At 41.0% G+C, this 21,204-nt stretch overlaps 1 protein-coding gene across 6 annotated transcripts in view; it reads right to left on the reverse strand.

The window, feature by feature from the left end:
- The window catches only part of nphp4 (nephronophthisis 4), a 182,060-nt gene that overhangs the window by 15,909 nt on the left and 144,947 nt on the right, over positions 1–21,204 (reverse strand). For 5 of the 6 annotated variants that reach the window (XM_069694067.1, XM_069694066.1, XM_069694065.1 and 2 more), the window contains 5 exons: positions 15,270–15,404; positions 11,875–12,092; positions 9,935–10,146; positions 2,493–2,682; positions 1,721–1,804 (listed from right to left, as the gene is read on the reverse strand). In XM_069694067.1, the coding sequence (XP_069550168.1) occupies positions 1,721–1,804; positions 2,493–2,682; positions 9,935–10,146; positions 11,875–12,092; positions 15,270–15,404 (839 nt within the window). The remainder of the gene's footprint in view (positions 1–1,720; positions 1,805–2,492; positions 2,683–9,934; positions 10,147–11,874; positions 12,093–15,269; positions 15,405–21,204) is intronic. The other variant, XM_069694068.1, reaches the window with a different exon arrangement.

Below are 21,204 nucleotides of genomic sequence, written 5' to 3' on the forward strand. Positions count from 1 at the left end.
TACACAACAACAGCAGAAGGTGAGGGGGTCTGAACTCTTACTGAAACCACTGTGCTACAAACTGTAGAGTGCTATTTCACAAAAAAAAAAAAAATGCAAATCTCATTAAATTTGGTTCCACCACCGCTGTTCCTGCAATTATTTCTTAATTTAATATATAAATTTAGACTTAGTGCAATTAAATACGACAAAAAAAATTCCTGGAAATCAATCAGAACTTCACTGCAACTGAATAACAGCTTCAAATATCCAGTCACGAGAACTGCCCTGTACGCTGAAGTTAACTTCCCCCAATCTGGTCATTGAGCACACAGCAGCGATCCAAACCGTTGAGGCGTCAGATTTGCGGGCCCATGCTGACCAGCAGGAGGGGCCCATATCTGGCTCGGGTGATGTGTGCTGACTGACAGCGGTGCCAAAGCTGGCATCCTGACAGCTCTGCTGTTGGGGCTTGTCAGTTTTAGCGGGACACAGATTTGATCCAGACCCGACCTCTTTGACCTCTTGACAGGATTTCTGCTCAGAGCAGCAGTGCTGACACTGGCTCTCAATACACACACACACACACACACACACACACACACACACACACACACACACACACACACACACACACACACACACACACACACACACACACACACGCACGCGCGCGCACACACACTTTGGCAGATTGGCAAATATTTCATCACCCTGTGCAATGGGAGAGCTTGAAGGTACTGTACTCCACATGAACAACAGGATTATTGTGAGGTATTGCAGGTTAGCGAGCGGTGATGGATATCCTTTTGCAGAATGAATCTGTGCCAATAATGGAAGCACTGATTTAATCTCAAGTCTATAGCGAGGGGGCGAAATTTTAATTTGAATGGATTCATGGGAAACAAAAGTAAATCTTAGTGACAGCTGTAGCACTCAGAGGCTGCAGAGAACATTACATCACAGGGAGATATATAGCACATTGTCTCATCTACATCCACCCCAACAACCACAGTCACATTGTTTCTAGCTCTTCTAAACTTCAGTGTAATAAGTGCTTAAAATAGTAAACTAACTTTAGAGTATTACTGTATATGCACGGTTCATTTAAAGTAGATTAGCCAGACATGTCAAGCTGTCCTGTATGCCAGATAGTTTTAACTCTCCAGCCTCCAGCCTGACATTTGCCAGTTGGGGAAGATAAACAATGTTGAGTAAGATAAAAGTGATTTTCCGGCATATAATTTTGCCTGACAATCTCATCTGGTGAGTGTAACTTTTTAAATAGTTGACACTTCAAAGTGTTCTTTGTGTCTGCGTGGCTGTGTGGGAGAGGAGAGGAGGGAGGAGGCGGCGCACTGCCACTCCTCAGAGATTTGTCTGGGAGTGTGTGTGTGTCTGTGTACACTGGATGTTAGATTTAGAGATGTAGCACAGGGTTAACCTGAGCAAATTCCAAATATAAAGCTTCACACTATGCACTGAGTTTAGGTGTCTTTGCTTTCTCAAATCTGACAATCAATTAATGTTCCTGAGGATGTGAGAAAATGTTTAAAATGTATTAAAAAGCTCTTTTCAAAACATACAGTACATCTGCCGTGCACCTTAAATTCATAGGTTGCTATAATTATAGCCTGCAGACAAATAAATCTAAGACTGAGAGGCCAAAGAGTTCAAATAGAGATAAAGATGGTCCAATATGTATAGAATATCACATGTGGCATTAAGTAGCACTCTGTACCTTAAAAGTTTTGGCAGCAACAATATTGGACAGATTCTTCTTGGCCACTGGAGAACCTTTGCCCGGAGGTAAGAAGCTCGGTCCCTGTGAGGATTTGATAAGATACAGAATTGTTATCAAAACTGAGCATCAACCAAAAAAATAAATAAAAAAAAAAAAGCAAATGACTGCAAAGAAAACCTTACATCTGCACACCCAGAAAGAAAACTGTAAATGATCCCAACAGGCAGGTATATGACCAAAGGGTGTAAAAAAAATCTACAGAAGATAAGAGCACAGCTTATGTAAATGGAATTTATTCTCAACTGTACTTCTGACATCAATTTAACAACACGCCTGAGTTGCCATTACGTGTATAGAACTCGCCCTTGAAATGGATCAGCTATGGCTGGTGACATTTATATGAATGATAGTCAACTTTAATCACGGCTCCATCTTTAATTACTCGTGGTGTTCTCTTACCAAAAGCACATGTTGGGTAAACTCAAAGCCAGCGAGTTTTAAAAGGTTTTCTTGAACTGAAATTGATATGTAGAATAGAAAAATGAAATGAAATCATAAGTTCGAAGAGTCACTTTGATCCGGAGTGATGGAAAGATGCGATGATTGTCCGTTACTGCAGAACAAATCTAACCACTTCAGGAGTTCAAGCACAACATTTGACTGATGAAATAGAATCTGGTTTTGCTAAAAATGCTGAATCCAGCAATAATTATCATTCCTTAAACATGGTTTTCACAGTTATAACGAACCGCTCTGGTCTGCAGTGTACCTGGAGGGCCATGGTGTGGTCGCACAGGAAGCTCTGGTATTTCAGGGGAATATGGATGCTCTCTTTGGGCCGGAGGTAAACCCTGGGACCCGGGGCACCGTCCTCCAAGTGGAACATGTTCTCCTCCAGGGGGGTGGGAGTTTTGGTTAGTGCTTTGAAGTAGCGCCACTCCTCTGTGTCAGTGATGACACTGGATGAAAAGATTAAAGGACATGAACGAGATGAAAGCAGCCTCTTACACGTTTTTGAGGGGATCCATGCAGGATCAGAGTTGAGCTTTTTACACGATCAGAAATGAAACGCTAAACTCCCACTGCTGAATGCTGCAGTGTTAATGACGAGACGTTCTAGAACAAACAATATACAGTACATGATTCTTCTCAAGTGTGATTAAAAATACTGAGGGTGGTGGTACAGAAGAGGCCGTCATTTAAAATAAGTTTACTCTCAAATTAGGAACATGAATTGAAATAACTTGATTGCAGTAAAGCATTTTGGTCTCAGAGTCCATTAAAATTCACCCTCAGGTGAGTTTGAATATTCTTTGTGGAGAGTTTTTCATATGTTTTTCCAAAGTTTGGGACAGAATAATCTACTGACAGCACGAGCCTTAAGAAAACATGTAATTAGGACAGTGAATTAAAGTGGTATACATGTAATGGTGTCAGTTAGCAGAGAAGTCTGTGAGAATAACCATAAAGCATTTGTTTAGCTTGGAAACAGGATGCTGTTTAGTGCCATTAATATAATAATTGCATTACAAATGACACCAAATGATTTGTGGTACATTTTTCAATGATGCAATTCATCCCTATTTTCTTAAATGCCAAAGCGCTTCTTCAACTTCCTCTTATGTTCCCAAGAAGCCATTGAAAGAATGAATGTTAATGAGATGCTGACATAAAATGCAAGTGGGTTGAGTGTATGTTAGGTGGAATAAAGGTATTAATTCAGCTTTAAGAAAAAAAAAAAAAAAAAAAAAAGAGGAAGAGTTCACCACATCCTGCCTCTGAATTAATGCATAAAGACATAAAATGAGATTGATACTAATTCTCATGCTTCAGCCCAGTATGACGCCCGAGGGTGTAATATGATTGTCAGTCCACTAGAGCATACTGAGTCTGAGTTTTGATGAATCAAACTCAAGACTTTCAACAAGGAGAGCAGTGTTTGAATAGATGTTCCAGAAACATGGAATACTTGAAAAAAATATTTTCCTAACCTTAACTATGTTTTTTTTTTGTTTGCTTAAGATGAACCATGTGGTTTTTCATGTCTAGACGAGGAAAAACATGACAAAATATACCGTAGTATACATGGTTGGAAAGAAAACAAATAAACCGATATCATGAACTAGAGACACATATTTTAGAAAAACATTTTGTTTTTATTATTATACAAGGGAGAAGACATCCTTTATGTTTTATGTCCGTCTAAGATATACATAAAAAGCACTAGAAACGATACATTCCCCTTGTGTCGTCACTAAAGGGAAATAACAACACTGAAGTGAAGAATACTAAAGTTCACTATATGGCCAGCAGTGCAAGTGAACAAAATTCCACATTTAGGCAGTCGCACCACTGCAACACAATGCTCTGCTTTTAATTACAGACAGCAGGTATGAAGAAAGTGTATGGAGGTCAGTGGAAGCGCCCCTCCACTCCCCAACAAATGGATTTCTGGGGAGAAAAGAACAGGAGCAGATAACCATGTCCCAACAGAGGGAGGTCTCGTCTGTACTCCTTTCTCTTCCTTTGAATGCCAAAAATTTCACGCCCAAATTCATAAAGGGAAGTGCTGCTTTAAACTTCAAAGGTTCAGAGCCACGGGCACAGAAAGAGGGAATTTGTCTCAATAGGAGAGCGAGAGTTCATGAATTTTTCAGGGCGCACACTCGCTAACATTAGGGAAAGATGCAACAGTCAATTCCGTGAAATTTATTTGGAGATTCCCACCTGTGCACTTGGAATAAAAGAATTTTGCCTGTGGCTTATCATTACAACAAAGAGTGTTTGAGTATGTCAGTTTCACCCGAGCCTCCGTGGCAAAAAGCATGGGATGATTTATTTTTACAGAAAGAAAATAGAACACAGTAGGGGGCGGAGAGGACAAACAGATCAAGTAAAAAGAGATAAGGAACAAAATAAAGTTGATGATTAAAAGGAAATCAGGAGAGAGAAAAGAATGAATGCAGAGTTGTGAAAACAAAGAGAAGGAAGACAGAGAATGGGAGAGAAATAATGAGAGTGAAAGCCGGAGCTGAGCAGTTCTACAGTCTCCTATCTCTCTGCTGTCCACCAGACTTGGCTCTGTGTGGCCAAGTTTAAAAAGGTGGCCGTGGAAAATGGATGGCAACAGGTAGCAAACGTGTCCTCCACGTCAAGAGGAGCCTCTGGGCCTGAAACCGCAGCAGACATCAAAGCTCCAGCTACTGTAGCTCAGCCTCTCACTTAGTACGCTCCCTTCAGAGTCTGATGCTGGATTTGGTTTAGGGGTCAGACTTTTTCTCTTGTTTGTTTCTATAGAACAAAGAGTTGACCCAAGGCCGTGTTGTGCTCTCAGGAAAGCTTCTTGTCAAATATTGGCTGAAATATTGATGAGGAAATAACAGCAGAGCAACTTCAGTGCACCGACCAAGCTGGGGTTCATGTAGACCGGGATAACAAAGATACTGGGGCTAGTTTTGTTCTTTTCACACATGTTCAAACCCTGAGAAAACTTAGCAGATGGCTACTGGAATAAAATATATTGAATCTCCTCATTAAGCAAATTCATGTTCGAATTTCAATCCATGAGAGCTGAATACTGCCTGCAGAGATTTTTCTGGAATTCTCACTAAACAATACTTTCTTTGGCCGTAAATATTCAGAATCACAATCAGCTTTATCGGCCAGGTTTGTTTACAAATACAAGGAATTTGACTCCGATTGTAACCTACTCTCTCAATATACAAACACAAAAACAGACATAAATTGACATATAAAACATGGAATTGAGTATAGTCCAATATTCCTGTGGTATCAAAGTTTTGTCATCGTTTGCTTGCCGTCTTTCATTCCTTCTGACTGTGTAACTCCTGTGTCGTTTCACACCTGCCCTGCTTTCCCGCCAGTGGTGTCACCCGACTTTCCCCGCCTCGCTTCCCCAATTAGTTCGACTGCTTCTTGCTATCAATTTCAAAGACTGTTTTTGTACCCAATGTGCTCCAGATGTTTGTTTGTCCCCTGGTGTCGCTTGCTTCCTCTGCTTTGAATGCCTGCCTGTTTTTGCAGGCTTGTAGGAAAACTCGATTTAAGTAAACTCATATTTACCTTCACCTGACTGTTTTCGTGTTGTGCTTTTTAATTCTGAGCCATTTGTGTTCATGTCCACCCGTGTGTTATCCTACCGCCAAATGTACTAAATTGCAACCCTGCAGCCTACTTTCTAACAACAATGTGTCATAGTGCCAGCTTATAGTGCAGCTTTGTGGCAAAATGTTTCAATGTGAACAAAGAGTGCAAAATCTGTAAAAGAGAAACTATACAAGCAGTTGAACAAATGGATTCATCAGACAATCAGGCTTTCATCCCCAAATCAGAGCGAAGAGCAATATTGCATCTAAATCCTGTAAAATCCCTTTGTTTCCAGTAGCAAGTTAGATAAACCCAGAAAATGGTGATTCAAACATCGTAAGACCAAAATAAACAAAGCTAAAATGACTTTATTTAAATTTTCCTTCCTTCATGTCTCCTCATCTCCTCTACGGTACCGCAGTCACATACAGACCTGTACATTGCAACAACACACAGCAGCACTGCTGATCTATAATAAAATACCGTTGTTTCATAAAGAATCAACGTGTCCTTGGCAGAGCTGTACTTCGTGAACTCGAACTTCGTGCAAGTGTTGCAGCAGAAGCACACGAACTGCAGCTTCCTGGTAAATTTACACATTTCAGGCTGTTGGTAGAGGTGACAGACGGTTCGGTGTAAAGCGTCTCACTGCCTCATCAAGAAATAAATAAGCTAACAGGGTGCTAAGCCAGCGGGAGGACAGATGCAGGGATTGATGACTCTCAATTAGACCTTGGTAGGACCGGTGGCCGGGCTAATGCCATAATGATTCATCCGTGGCGCGCTGCAGCCTTTGTTGATCAACATTGATATATGTTAATCCGATGCTGCAGCATGAGCAGAATCCATAACAAAAGAGTCAGAGTGGAGGGATTAACAATGATACTAACTGAAGGAAACAAACACAGCATGGATACCAAGAACGGGTGATCCAGGAAACAGCAGCCATAATGGCTGCTACGTGTGGATTAAAGGGGTATTTGGCATCTCAACAGCATCACGTCTGCATCTGTGTCAAGGACAGCTATTTGTGCAGAGCAGCGAGAATCTTCTTTGTTTGTGGACCGACATTATGTTTGCAAACATAATGCTTGGCGGGTGCTAACACTTTCCTTATTTATTCCTGTTGACACGTAGATGGGAAATGTGTTTGGATAGGTGGCTGCTTTTTGCCCTGAAAACTCAATTATAACCAAAAACTCAGCACAGGAGAAAATCAACACCTTTAAGGCCCACGCACACGAACTAAACGTGCCGTCTCAAAATGGAAAAATCGAAGACTAAACAGTGCACCAACCACACATAAACCAGATGTGTCAATACAGTAAAGAAAAACAATTTCCAACCCTAAAAACAGCTCACATGCAAACACGCACATTAGCACACACCTACACACACGCCTCATCTCAAAACGGTGAGCAAGCTGTGAATCAGACTCCCACACCCTGAACAAAATGCACATTCACACAAGCAAACATCTTCAGGACTTTATCACTTCACCTTTCCAGTGCTGATGCACTTTCAATTATTTAAAACCGTGTTTGGATGAAGGGATGGCTTAATGGTTTTTTTTTTTTTTTTTTAAAGCATTTTGGCTTCCATCATTACATGAGTGGTGCAGCATAATTTACTTCCTTGAAATTGTATCCACCTGGAACCTTTTAAATCAAGACTTCTGATATTGTTAATGGTTTCTATTTCCACTGCATGAGCAATAAATGGGAGAAAATGTTGCATAACTAACACAAACTCTGAAAGCTTCCCTGAGCATGCAACCATGTTCCAACAACAAGAGGATTTTGTCAAAGAAAGAAATGAAAAGAAGGTAGCTGCAGTGCAAATATGAAAGATGATATCACTCTTAACCTGATCAACTGATCTGAAACACAATAGCTGTGTTTTACCATGCTGAGTTCGGGTACTGGCCGTCACCATCTTGCTGGTTCAGAGCACATTGGAGCTGGAAGTGACCATATTTGGATGAGCTGTGGGGAGAGTGGGCAGTGGATCTGACTCAATCTGATTGAAAACGCGACGATACTACATGACGCCACTCCAATTAATTGTGTGTTCTTACAGACCTTTGGTTCACAAAAAAAATTAATTGTTATTGCCCGTAGATTATATGCGGAGGACACTTCGGAGCAGCACAGACGTAAATATAAAAATTAATGATGGCTGAATTCCATTCAGCTTCATCAGTTTTAGGATCCTATTATTATGCATGCTTGGTCACACTGTTTTGTTTTACTGCAGCACTTGGATGGAACAAACCCTCATTAATGCTATCAGTTGCATCTGTGCATTTTCATACTTTGACAAGTCAAAGATTCATTACCCATGCTGTGTTAATATTCAGCTACAACGAGGTCACTGTGCACCGAACTGATAAAGCTGAACAATATTGGTGAAACAAAATCCAGTATACAGGTGGCGAGGATAATTGCAATCAATTTGATAACCTAATGATAGAAATATGATGTAATGAATCAGCTACCTGTTAGTTATTATACACAGAACCAACGACAGACTAGAGGCCATGCGTAAAAACCTTTTAACACAGATGTAGAGATCCTCCTCTTTCTTCCTGTTGCGTTAATGATGGATCATATATAAATTAACGTTTCTTCAAAGCTCTCTAATACGTAAGGCCTGATTCACAAAAGGTTTGCGTGTGTAAAATCCCGTTCAAACTTCACATCACGTGCAAAAAAACGTCCAAGCTGATCTACGACATGCAGTGAGGATTGCGTCTTTCAAATGTGCAATTTAACATACTTTGTCCATTTTGCTTCTCTTCCTGAATGAATATGTAATATTGGGCATTTCTACTTGAATGTGCAAAACACTGTGAGGGAACATCAGATGCGCATATCAGGAGAGACGGCCGCTCTTATTGTGGTGAGAAGGAGACGCAGGGAAACCAAAGAATACGTAAAGAACGTGTTTTCCCACCAGTGTAAACATTTCTGAGTTATTGAATGAACTGAATGGTGATTTACAGCCATCAACAAGGAGGAGCCACGGAATAACAGCAATGACATAACGTCTTACGACTCAGCATTTTCTTGCCTGTGGGTCATTCCAACGTATCGCTGCAGGAATATCCCACCCGGTTCCGTTATTCAGGTGTGCTGTCACAGGTCCTGAATGCGATGTGCCGCAGAATTCACAGGTGCATCAGGTTCCCACTGAATGAAGCTAATTCACCTGCTCACCACAGAAAGAGCCGAACATGCTGCTCAGTGTTTGTTAGAAGCATCTCATCCACCGTCCCTCCTCTTTTATTTCCTGCCGTTTTATTATTAAACCATTTTCTCTTAGTACCGTCTATTGATCTTTTCGTTTTTCCCACGGCATTGACTTCCTCGCTGATAATCTCCCATATAGTTGTGATCTTGTTATATTTATAATTGTTCATTTCAACAGGATAACATTTGCTTTTGCGGTTATTGTTTTTTAATGGCTGGAATCACTTTAACACACGCATTTAAATAGAGTGATTTGCACTTGATACCAGTTACGCAATTACTCTTTGTAAATAACCCACAACACGGATGCAAAATAAATGTGCAAACTTTTGGAATAAACGCGCAATTTAGAACCCTTTATTTGAGATCTTAGTAAATCAGACCCTAGTCTTATGTCTTTACAAGTTAAGATAAGACTTGAAGCCAAAACTGCTGTTGACACTCTTGAGCAATAGGTGAATAACACTACCTTCCCTTCAAAGAGTTAAAGCCCCGGTTTGCATATGTCTCGCATTGTATTGGGTCAAGTGTGAGGTGCAGCATTATTTCCTAAAGTAGGAAAATAGGTTCTAAAAACTATCTCCAGAGCTTTACCACCATCTTTGGAAACACATTGAGAACGTGTGAACACAGTTTCACGGTGGAGCATGACTTGTTACGGTCTGATAATGGAAAACTCAAGACACAGTACAGGAACACATGCTCAGAGTTGGCGTGTTAGACTGGGGAAACACCTACAAGCTTGTAAAACCCATCCAACCTTAACGATGATTAACCAGTTTAATCAAAATAAAAACCAACAGTTTAAGATGGGGCATCGGTCACTGTCAGCTCTGTGTTTGAGGCGTCTTACCTGAGCTCAGGGTCATCAATGTGGATGCTGACGGTCTGAGGTACATTGAAGGGGTTTTTGAGGACGAACTCCATGTACTCAGCGGAGCCCAGGCTGGCATAGAGCAGGTGCTGAGTGGTGATGGCCTGGCTCAGCATGCTGGCGATGCCCTCTGCCTTGCTGTGCTCTTCACTGGGTTGGACTTGACAAAGTTGGGCTTCTTTGGTCCGATCCTAAAACCCAAGAACATTAGCTGAATAACGCTCCAGTGTAGCATTAAGCACACGACAATGATTATTACCCAAACTGCCCCTGTAAACATTTATCACAGTTTATAGACCAACTTCCTGTTCAGTTTTCATATACTTCATTACAGTATTTTGCACACATAGTTTTCTCGCGCGATTAAAGATTAGAACCAACATTTTATTCAGTGTTACGTCAAATTTAAGTGTTTTAGATGGTTTAGCGAAACTTTTGGGTAGTTTAAAAACCTTCTGGTTTTTGTTGTTGTAACAGTTGTTGCTGTGTTCCCTGAACTCAGAAATGACTCGTTGAGTACAATGTCATCATAACAACAGCCAAAACAAAAAAAAATAAAAGCCAGGTTGCAGTAAACCATAATTTTCTCCATGACATTTCAGTGATTACACTTGACTTCCTGCTTTATGATTACACAATTATTGTGTAGTTTGACTGAATATTTTGCAAGCTGTCAAGCTTGATGTCACGCTCTTCCCCTCGCTTTACATTTTGCAGTTCCTGTTAACGCTTTCAAAAAATAACTTAAGACACATCTATTCATCTTTGTCACACCTCATGTTGTCTAGTGCTCGTGTTTCAATGGTCTGTTGGTGTTTGTCGTGAATGTTGATTTCTTTTGTTTTTATTGTTGTGAAGGACTTTGTGACCGTCTGTGAAAGATGCTATAATAAATACATTTTACTTACTTACACTTTGCTTCACAAGACAATTAAATGTTTTCCCAGCAAAATTCCACAGATCCAAGCTTTCAATTCATTTTAAAACATAGAGCGGGTTTTGGTGAAATAATTAAATGTTATATTCAATGATAAATTTCGGAAACTGAGTTCCAAGGCAGATGGAAGAGAAACAGTTTTTCAGTCTATGAAAAACATGCCATCATGAATGTAACTATGTAATACAACTGCATTTGAATCCATGAGCATGTTGTGGTACCGTCTGCTGAGGACTTTAATTCTTTAATATTATAAATGGCACAAAATCACATGATGCCTGGGATTCTCGCCAGTAGGTAGATTTGTCTTAAAACTAAATTGAAGTTGTGAAATTGAGTTTCAAAATCAGGGCGGTGAAGCTAAGTGTGTGACAAAATATAATATTAAGATGTTTCACAGGTCTAGCCTCCTGAAATTATGCTGGTCATAAACCTGGTCCAAATGAAGTTGTGCTTATCAGCCTAGAAAAGTCAAATCCAAATTGAAATGCAAAGCAACTAAAAAAAAAAATCCCCTTCCTGTGCGAGCAGGTTATATTGCACACAGTGTGGGCTGTTACAGAGGTGTGAAACAACTAAGGCTGAGGTCTTACCAGAGGAAGGGTGAGGTGTAAAATGTTTCAAGACAGACACACACCAAATCCAGAATTACATTTGGCATGTGCACCCATGGGTAAAAGTACAAGATGTGGCTTTGGGTATAAGAGCAATTAATAGCTTCTTGTACAGTCACAACAACACAGAGGGTTGAAGAGCACGTTGGTACGAGAGTTATAACACCGGGAGGCTTTCTGGGAAAAGGCTCCACACCTCTGAGAAGGCTCCCTCATGACATGTTTGTGGAGCAGGAATGAAAGCTGTTGCTCTGTTGTGTGAGATTTCAGTGAAGAAGACTCACAGGGACAGATAGTTGTGGCTGTGCTTTAAATAAAAGCTGCTATTTTTGTCTCCCTGTTGGCTTAAGCGCAAAGTTTGACCTCACCGTGACCTTAGCCGCTTTAGCACCTTCCTTGCCCTCCCGCTGATGCACGGCAGCCATGCAGCTGAGCTTTCGGCGCCCACTGTCGGCTTCCTTTAGGTTGTGCTCTTCGGGTTTGATGGTGTCAGCTCTGATCCTGCGTCTGAACAGCGACACCCGATTCCCATCCATCTCCAGCCTGTGTGCTTGTGCAGCGTTCCTCGCTGTGAAGTTGAAGCAGGCTGCAATCATGAATATATTTACTGAACAGAGTGGAATCTAATCTCTTTGCCATTTTAAACATATGTTCTAAAAACCCTCCAAATGTCCAAGGGAGAGAGACGCTGACAAACTAAAGCATTGTTGGAACACAAGAAACAACAGCTTGTTCACGGACAACAGTTCAGACAAACAACTGGCACCGCTACAACTGGGCCGAAGCCCTACTGCTGGGGAAACAAACTCCCCTCTCCTCCTAAATTCTTGTTCACCTCCATGCTAATGTGGACTCCTCAAGCACCAAAATACCTAATTAAAATATCTGATTCATCTGCTTGTCACCAAATAATCCATCCTCATTTGGACTGGATCATGCAAATTACCCGTGTTCTTTAAAAGCGTTGACAAGAGAATTAGCCTAATCCTGCACTTTGAACAACATTCAGACATGATCAAACTTAGAGCTCAGAAGTGCCCCAACCATATTTTTGGAATCTAAACACAGCTTCACTCTTCGCTCCCTCAGTCTGTTGCCATGTGATGGAGTACGTGTTGCGGCAAGCAGCGTTAGATAAACCCAGGCCGACTGAAAGTGGCCACAAATCTTCAACAGAAACGAGCAGCGCCGTGGAGAGAGAAAATGGGAGTGGTGCATCAGTGGATTGAGGACAAGGAAGATGGGGAGATAGAGGAGGAGAAGAAGAAAAAAAAAAGGGGAGGTTGACAGAGAAAAAAAAAAAGGGGGAGGATGACAGAGAAAAAGGGAAACGAGGCTTATGTAAAGTTAGTTAAGCTCTTCCGGAACATTACCCACTGTAGTTTCTATAAACCAGACATTAGACTTTCACTAATTCCTCATGTATCCATCAGTTTTTTTACAGTTCCCTGAAATCTCTTTTGTGTAACAACCCAGTTCTGCTTTGTTTGGTGCTACTTGCAATGTGTCTGTGTTTGCAATGCATTTGTTGATGCCACATGCTGTGTGTTGCCTAACTGGTCAACTTGTCTCTTAATTCACTTGTTATTTCAATCAATGTTAAGTATCTGTTTGTCAGAATGGTGTCAAAAGCCACAGACTTTCGAACAAGAAATTCAACCAACCAATCACCTGACAGTTCAGCATCTTTAAAGGTCCCATTTTGTTTAAATTCAGAGTTCCGTGTTTCTTTTCTGATTATAAAGCAGGTCTCGCTGCTGTATAAATACTGTGAACGTTTCAAAAATGCTCAGTCCACAAAGAAATGCACAGAGTTCAGCAACTTTTTGGATTCTGTAAGTTTGTGAGGTCACAAAATCCTGATCATTCCATCGCAGAGCTAGCAGGCTACAGGACCAAAGGAAACCTGTGCTTAGACTGGATGTGCATCACTCAGAAAAAAGTCAGACAATCAGAGGAGAAGGTCTTTGATATCAATGTCGTTTAAAGACACAGACACAAAAAAAAGCCTGTTCTTGGTAGAGCTCCAGAGATAAGCTTCAGCAAACATTTTAAACGACATTGACATGTTTTTTTTACATTTAAAGATACAAAAATATTTTATTTTGGATATTAAGATTGCAAATAAAACACCTGAGAAGTGTAACATACATGGCCTTTAACTAGCAATACTGTAATTTAACAGAATAAACAGATCAGACACACCCAGAAAATAAATACATATACAAATATTTTTTTATTGCATTCGTTATTATTATTATTATTATTAATAATAATTTTAGGTCATACAACACTGATATCACTTACCCACAGAAGTGAATATCAAAATGTTGTGCCTACACATATAATCTTTGATATTCACTTCCCTCTCTGTCGTCTTCTTCCAGTACTCTTCATCCCTGGACATTTTTCCCAAGTCTCATTATCAAAGAGGCATTGGATCAACTGCCAGCTGCCTAACCTGATAGTGTCTGACTACACTGCTGCCTTCAGAGCCACAAGCAGGCAGAAGTGGGACAGGAGAGCGAACACACACACACACACACACACACACACACACACACACACACACACACACACACACACACACACACACACACACACACACACACACACACACACACACACACACACACACACACACACACAGAGTAGCTCTGTTCAGTGAGGCTTACTGTTGTGACTGGACTCCAGTGAAAGCAATTAGGCACATTGTATAGCGAGTTTAAGCGGCGTGGGAAGGTGGCGTGGAGAGAGGAAAGAGTTCAGTGTGCAAGAGAGACACGACTAGTGGAGAGCTGCTGGTGGTGGTGGTGGTGGTGGTGTGTGTGTGTGTGTGTGGGGGGGTGGTGGGGGGGGGGGGACAGGTAAGAAACAGAGCAAAAGCGACAAGCAACAAAAGCGGTGAATAAACGATTGCAACAGTTTGTGGAAGACATGTAGGGCGAACGTATCCGTGAATTAATTTGTAAATAGGTTTTACAGACTACATGTTTGCTTCCTTGTGCTTCCACATAACTGTTAAACAGGGTATTAGAACGTGGAGTGCTCAGGACTAATGTGTGTGAAATCACGCAGCATTTCGGAGGTCTTTGATGTAATTCTCGACCTGTCAGACCTACTTTATATTATTCTATGCAATTATCTGCTTGTTTTTCATCTGTTTCTTATCTTATACCTCTTAGTGTGTGTGTGTTTGTGTTTCAATCATAGTCCACACTGGATGACAAATTTAGGAATTGCACACCAGTTGACTGGTGATGGCTTGTCTAATTGAGGAAAAAATTGGTTTCCCCAGTGTGCTCGGACTGTGCACGCACGCACACCCGCACACTCACACACACACACACACACACACACACACACACACACACACACACACACACACACACACACACACACACACACACACACACACACACACACACACACACACACACACACACACACAAACAGGACTGTGGCTAGCCACCAGAGATGCTTCTGCAAGCTCAATTAAGTTGAAAATTGAGTGGTTCAGTGGTGCAGCCAACAGGCAGAATGTGAAATGGATCTGGTTGAGTTGCTCAAGGCAGGCGCATGGTCGCCTCCCAAATGAAGGACACCAATTACTGTGTGGCACAGAAACCACACATATATGTGCCGAGGCATACACTGAAAGGGGAGTGGAGAAAAACACGAAGTGCACAGTTCATGAAAGTAAAGTTACTTAATAAAACATAAGCACAAACAGATTCAGTTTACTGTGGATAAAAGCACCCACCGTTAAGTTGGAAGATGTTTCTGGAGGACAGTCGTCCTCCTCTGAAGCCGCTGGTGACTTCACGAGGTGTGATGATGTGAGAATGAGACGGCATCACGTTTGCTGCCCTCCTCCGGCTATTGTCTACTGAGCACCCTATAGGAGACAAATACAGTTTTAAGTTTGGTACTTTGAATCGGACTGAACAATATTTACATGAAAACAAACTCATAGAACTTCAATAATACATGAACTCAAACTAACACACCCATTTATTCAGTTATTTAACAGACTGCAGATTCTTCTTAAGAAAAGGTATTACTTTAGTCACTCACTGTGTTCCAAATTATTCTGAAAATAATAACTGTGTAAAGAAGTGTGTGATTCAGAGCACAGACAAATAAAGGCTTATAACCCTCTGAGCTGTCGGCCACTGTCAGGGTATTTTCACTACCTTCGCTTTTAAGCTCATATCTTGGTCATTATAGTGGCTAACCTAATGCTATATCTTGTTTTATTCAGGACCTTCTAGGCTATCCAATGTGATTTCAAAAGGGGATTAGTATAAAACTTTGTCATACAAAGAAACAAAGAGTATCATCAGAAAGGGTAAGGTCTGCAGTTTATTTTGATATACGGAACGTTAGGAAGCGATCGGGACTTTGTGCGTCATTCAATCAAGAGAAATGGGAGTGGAGATGGAGATTGATGCAACTTTAAAGTCGACCTTCTCTACCACGCTGATATTGTTGGAAAGCTCAGGTTGTGCAATTTCACAGGTGCAGCATCTCTGTGATGGACTTCAACCGAGAAGGAGGGGTAGGAATTTGGACACAAAGGTTCTAAGGGCTAAAGAAGGTAAAAAAATAAGACAAATTATAAGTACTAATAGGCAGCTATAAAAAGTCATTGTAGAGCAGCAGAAAAAGTACTTGAAAGTGATACTGCCTGTGGAGTCCCATCAATCTCTTGATGCAGGATCCTTCAGAGACTGGCAGCAGTGCATAAAGCTGGGCCAACCCGAAACCAAAGCTCACAAAGAGAAACATTTACAGTGGACTCACATATAGACTCATATTCAAGCTCTGTTATTCACCAATAGATGCCACGCTGCGCTGGATGGTGCAGACAGAAGGAATTCTGGATGGTGGTGAAATGTTATATTGCTCCAAACAAGCCTGTGACATCAGCCAGGAAGGAGGGAAGTAATGATGTGGCCTGAAATATTGGGAAATGAGATGGTAGGTCCCTTTAGGGTCGTTGGGGGTGTCAAAATGACAAGATTTGTAGAGTTCCTGCCATGGTATCAAAATAATAGTCTTGCCAGAATATATATTTTTCCCATGCAGGAAAATGCACCATACCATGCTGCAAAAAACAACAGCAAAACAATGAGGGAATGATCAGCAAAATCTATGAGGGTGGCCAGAAGTGTACCGAAAAGCTCTGAGACGCTTTACTGGTATCTTCAAAATGAATACAGGCAGAACTACACATACAAGAAGGGCTCATGTAATAATAGTTTGATGCAGCAAACCTCATGGATTGGCAATTAGATGTTTTTAAACAGCATCCTGCATAATAATTTGGGAAATACTATTTTGTGTTCTTTTCATTATATTAAAAAAGCTATTTTCATCATTATTAGTTTTTGCTTGTAAGGTCTTCTCCATTATCATGTAATTTTTGAGGATAAAAACAAAAAACAAAAAATGCCACGATAATTTGAAACATGATGTTTCACACCAGCAGGAGGAGATCCACTGAGGCTCCACAACTGGATCTTACCCAAGTTTGATTGCAGGCGCTTTGGTTTGATGACGACGTTTCCCTGTTTTTCTCCAATGAAGAACGTATGAATATGTAAAGAAGTTTCTAACTGCAAGAAAACACAGCCAGGAGGCAAACTCTGCAGCAGCAGCAGAATGAGTAACAACGTCTTTCTTCTTCTTTGATCACCCATTATGAGCGTACCACTGTATCAGGATCACAACAGAGTTATAGAAGCACTATTATCTTTGTATGAACCACATCTGTGAAACTCCAGCAGTAGCTTCAGACGAGGGTGTTTGCCACATCTTGAAGTTAGAAGCCAAACCTAGGTCGATTTGCTACCCCCACCCCCCGCAAAAAAAAAAAAAAAAACGGTTTTGGCCAAAGTTCTCTTTGAAGTCACATGTGAAACAGCAACACATTTTCATTGTAGACAGCGCCAAATGGAACACAGTCCAACTCTGGTGAAGACCCCTCGAGGCAGGATCAATAGATGGAGACAAGCCTACAGCGGTTAATTAGCCTGAAATTGCCAGTGAAGCCTGGACACAAAAAGCTGGCAACGTGATGAGTCATGCTGATTGATGAATAGCGTGGTGCCTGTCACAAACACAGCACAAAAGCTTTTTACATTGCACCTGCAACTGGCTACCAGCGCTTCTGGAGGTGTGGGTGACCACATATTTATAAATTCCTCTTTTAAAAAACAATTTGATTTTTTAATTAGTCGTGTCACTGCAGTGGCTTTGTGAGCGGCTAAACCTGACTCTTGATAACAAGTCTCGTTTCAGCATTCAACCTTATTTGTCTCCACTTTCTCTTCTTGTATGGCGAAATCATAACTTTCCTCTCTTTTTTTTTTTTTTTTTTTTAAAGACAAATGGATAAGTAAGCACTTCAGGGTACGCTTGTACTGAGACAGTGAATAATGGTCAATATAGCAGTTCCTCCTAAGATTAATTCATCCTGTGTAGAGCCCCTGCAGCCTCGTTGCTGTGGGAAAGGCTTGTTTACACCTTTGAACAGTGCTTCACACACAAAACGCCTGGTTATGGAAGTGTGACAGATTATTGCTCAGAATCTAGCCTGCAGCCATGTACCATCTTCGTAAGAGCGTTTTTAAATACCACAGGTCAAAAGACTTGTTTTGAGTAATTTACAGGTAAGGCCGCCACATGGAATCAGTTGCATACATTTTACAACAGCTGAGCTATAGTGCTCTTTGACACAATGCTCCCATTACTCCAATCACTTGGAATCCCAACATACCCAAATGAGGTACTTAATTGTAACATAATAAGTTTTAGTTTTCTCTGAGAGGCTGAGGGACACCTCATGCATGATTGCTTTCATATGAAATATGGTGAGTGCAGCAATTAACTGGCTTCACTGCCCAGAACTGACACCCCAGTTAGCTTGTAGGAGTTGCAGACGAAGGAACCAAAAGCACCCTCCAAATCTTTTAGAGGCAAACTCCTTCATCAACAAACTGATAATGGGGCAGCAGCTAAATGAGTAATGGGGAGCTGGTGTTGCCATGCAAACAGACAGAGACGGCGCGGTTCTGCAGATTAATGGGTGAGGTGTCCGCCGTCCCAAAGCATTCCCTTCATCATCCATCACCCGGGCCCAGCCACACCACTCAGTGGTATGTATTTGTTGGAAATATATTTCCAAAATATGACTGTGAACATGTTATTTCTGCCGTCGCATATATACACTTTAAATCAATAACAAAGCCATGAAGATCTCATTCCCAACACCTCATTATGGACCTCTCTGTTGGCCATCTTTAGTGTCGAGGAATGTTTTGTTGATGGATAGAATTATACAACAAGCCTTCAAGGATGTGACAAGATGAACACCCAGTGCTATGTGCCTATTAAAAAACAAATGGACTGATGGTGAACCCAATTAAGAACCTCTGATTTAATCATTCAATCATCTTAATGAATCGGCTATCACTAGCATCACCATTAGGCTCATCAGATAATACCTACTCTCTAGTGCTTATCCAGGTTGACGTGGATATCTTGCTCTCTGTCATATAATACGTCCCTGACTGCTGCATGAAACAGGCAGAATGTTAAGACGGAGCAGAGGAATGTCATCCCTGAAATGTAAGCTAATACTCCAAGGTTGTTGTTGCAAAAAATAAAGCCCAGCACAGTGTTTGCTGCTCAGCATTGTCTGTGGATGAGAGTAATTGTGAACGAAGTGCCAGGGGGCTGAACTCTATCAAATTTATCGACTGTCTCTGGCTGTTGCATGACAATAACCCTTCTCGGCACTACCCCACCTGCCCGCCCTCTTTGCTCAGCTGCAGTTCTTGAGGCTAAGGCCACAACAAACCACTGATTTACTGGCCCCCAGAACAAATGGGAGCAGGCACCAAGGGGGTTTCAAAGTAGTCTGCAATATTCGATTCCTTCTGCCTCCCCGTTCCAGGCCACTGACCTTTCAGAATAAGCAGATTCTCTCTCACCTCAAAGGCTAAAAGCAAGGCTGATAAAGCTCCACCTTAATGCGCCAGCAGCAAGAGCTTTTAATGAGTGAGACGTACAGAAGTGTGTTTGTTCCCCTTAGGGAAGTCACATATAGCTAAGCTAATTGTCAGGTAAATTTCACTGATATTTTGTTCCACTTGTGACTGCTTCAGGCAGAATTCTCCACTCTCTGCTGCTGCAACAGTCCGTCTCTCCAGGGCTTATCAGGCGGCTGCAGATGAGGAGCACTGTGAGGTCTGGAGAAGGTTCTAATCTGTCTTCTCCACTGTGCTGAAGCAGATACATGCTCTCTGTTTGTGTGTGTGAGTTTGTGTGTGATGTGCCTGAGAGTGTGTGTGTGTGTGTGTGTGTGTGTGGAGAGTGGAAAAAGGGACAGCGAGAGAAAGTGAGAGTTAGAGAGAAAAGGATATAGCCACGACTCAGTCAGCAAAATGATTTTATATTAATAGGCTTTCCCTTCTGTCACATATGGGCCTTTTTACTGTTGGCAAATATTACCAACATGTTTCCAAATTGGATTTTAAAAGTGCTTACTGTCCTATTTTTTTGGCAATGCTGTATGTGTTACCTTTTTATGAAGCAGAACTCAAACAATATGTGGGAAAGATAGAGTTGGTTGTTCAAAAACTATTATGTAAACTACTGCTGTGGCTCAAATAAACTAATTTGGGAGTACTCACAATAACATATGTTATTTTCAGCCATAATAAGCACCAGTTTGTTGCAGTAAAGTTGCCTGAATCAAAACTTTTAATGATAACTATAAATCTATGATCTGACACTCCAGCTGCAGAAGCTTTTCAGCCTGTTTTAGCTTGTTGTTTCGGTTATTTGCCTCGCAGCCTCTTCTATCATCAACCGTGTTTCCAGCAGAGGCAGGCAATGTTTTTTAGGTACTGATGGCCCCTTAACAGGTTACTTGTCCAGCACCGAACAGCAAACAAACAAAAATAGTTACTGGAGGGCAGCTCAAAATGTTTTGAAAAAACTACTACTTTGATTGTGACCATGCAAATCTGGTCTTATCTGACCTAATGGAGGAGCTTGGAAAATAGCTGAGGCTTTGCTCCAATATCATTGAGAATTATCCTATTGGGACCATGAATACGCCCGTCAAATTTTATGTCATTAAGGCCAGGAATTGTCAGCAAAATGAAACTAACTCTAAATCAAAGGATTGAACAGACCGAGTGCAACATCACTATCCTCCAGTCCCACTGCTGAGAGAAAAAGCTAAGAAGTGGTAATGGAGACGTGCAGAAGACAAACTATAAATAAAAGCATGCAAATCTGTCATTTTTAGGGCAAGTGAGAACATTTCAAATCCCACTAAAGGCACTATCAACTTCAAGAATTTTCTTTTCCTCTCACATTATTTCCTTTAAATTTCATCCATCCTTTACTATCTTTACATCTGTTATCTATATCTATCTATCTATCTATCTATCTGTCTATCTGTCTATCTATCTATCTATCTATCTATCTATCTATCTATCTATCTATCTATCTATCTATCTATCTATCTATCTATCTATCTATCTATCTATCTATCTATCTATCTATCTATCTATCTATCTATCTTTCCCGGTTTGTTTAAGATAGACAAAATATATGAATCACTGTTAACAAGCCATCACTCAGTTCAAAGTATCAGTCTTTGGAAAAATGTCTGGGCT

The sequence above is a fragment of the Brachyistius frenatus genome, unplaced genomic scaffold, assembly GCF_029030835.1.
Source record: "Brachyistius frenatus isolate BFR_SWC_R1_liver_20210118 unplaced genomic scaffold, ASM2903083v1 Contig_16, whole genome shotgun sequence".
Classification (NCBI taxonomy): Eukaryota; Metazoa; Chordata; class Actinopteri; family Embiotocidae; genus Brachyistius; species Brachyistius frenatus.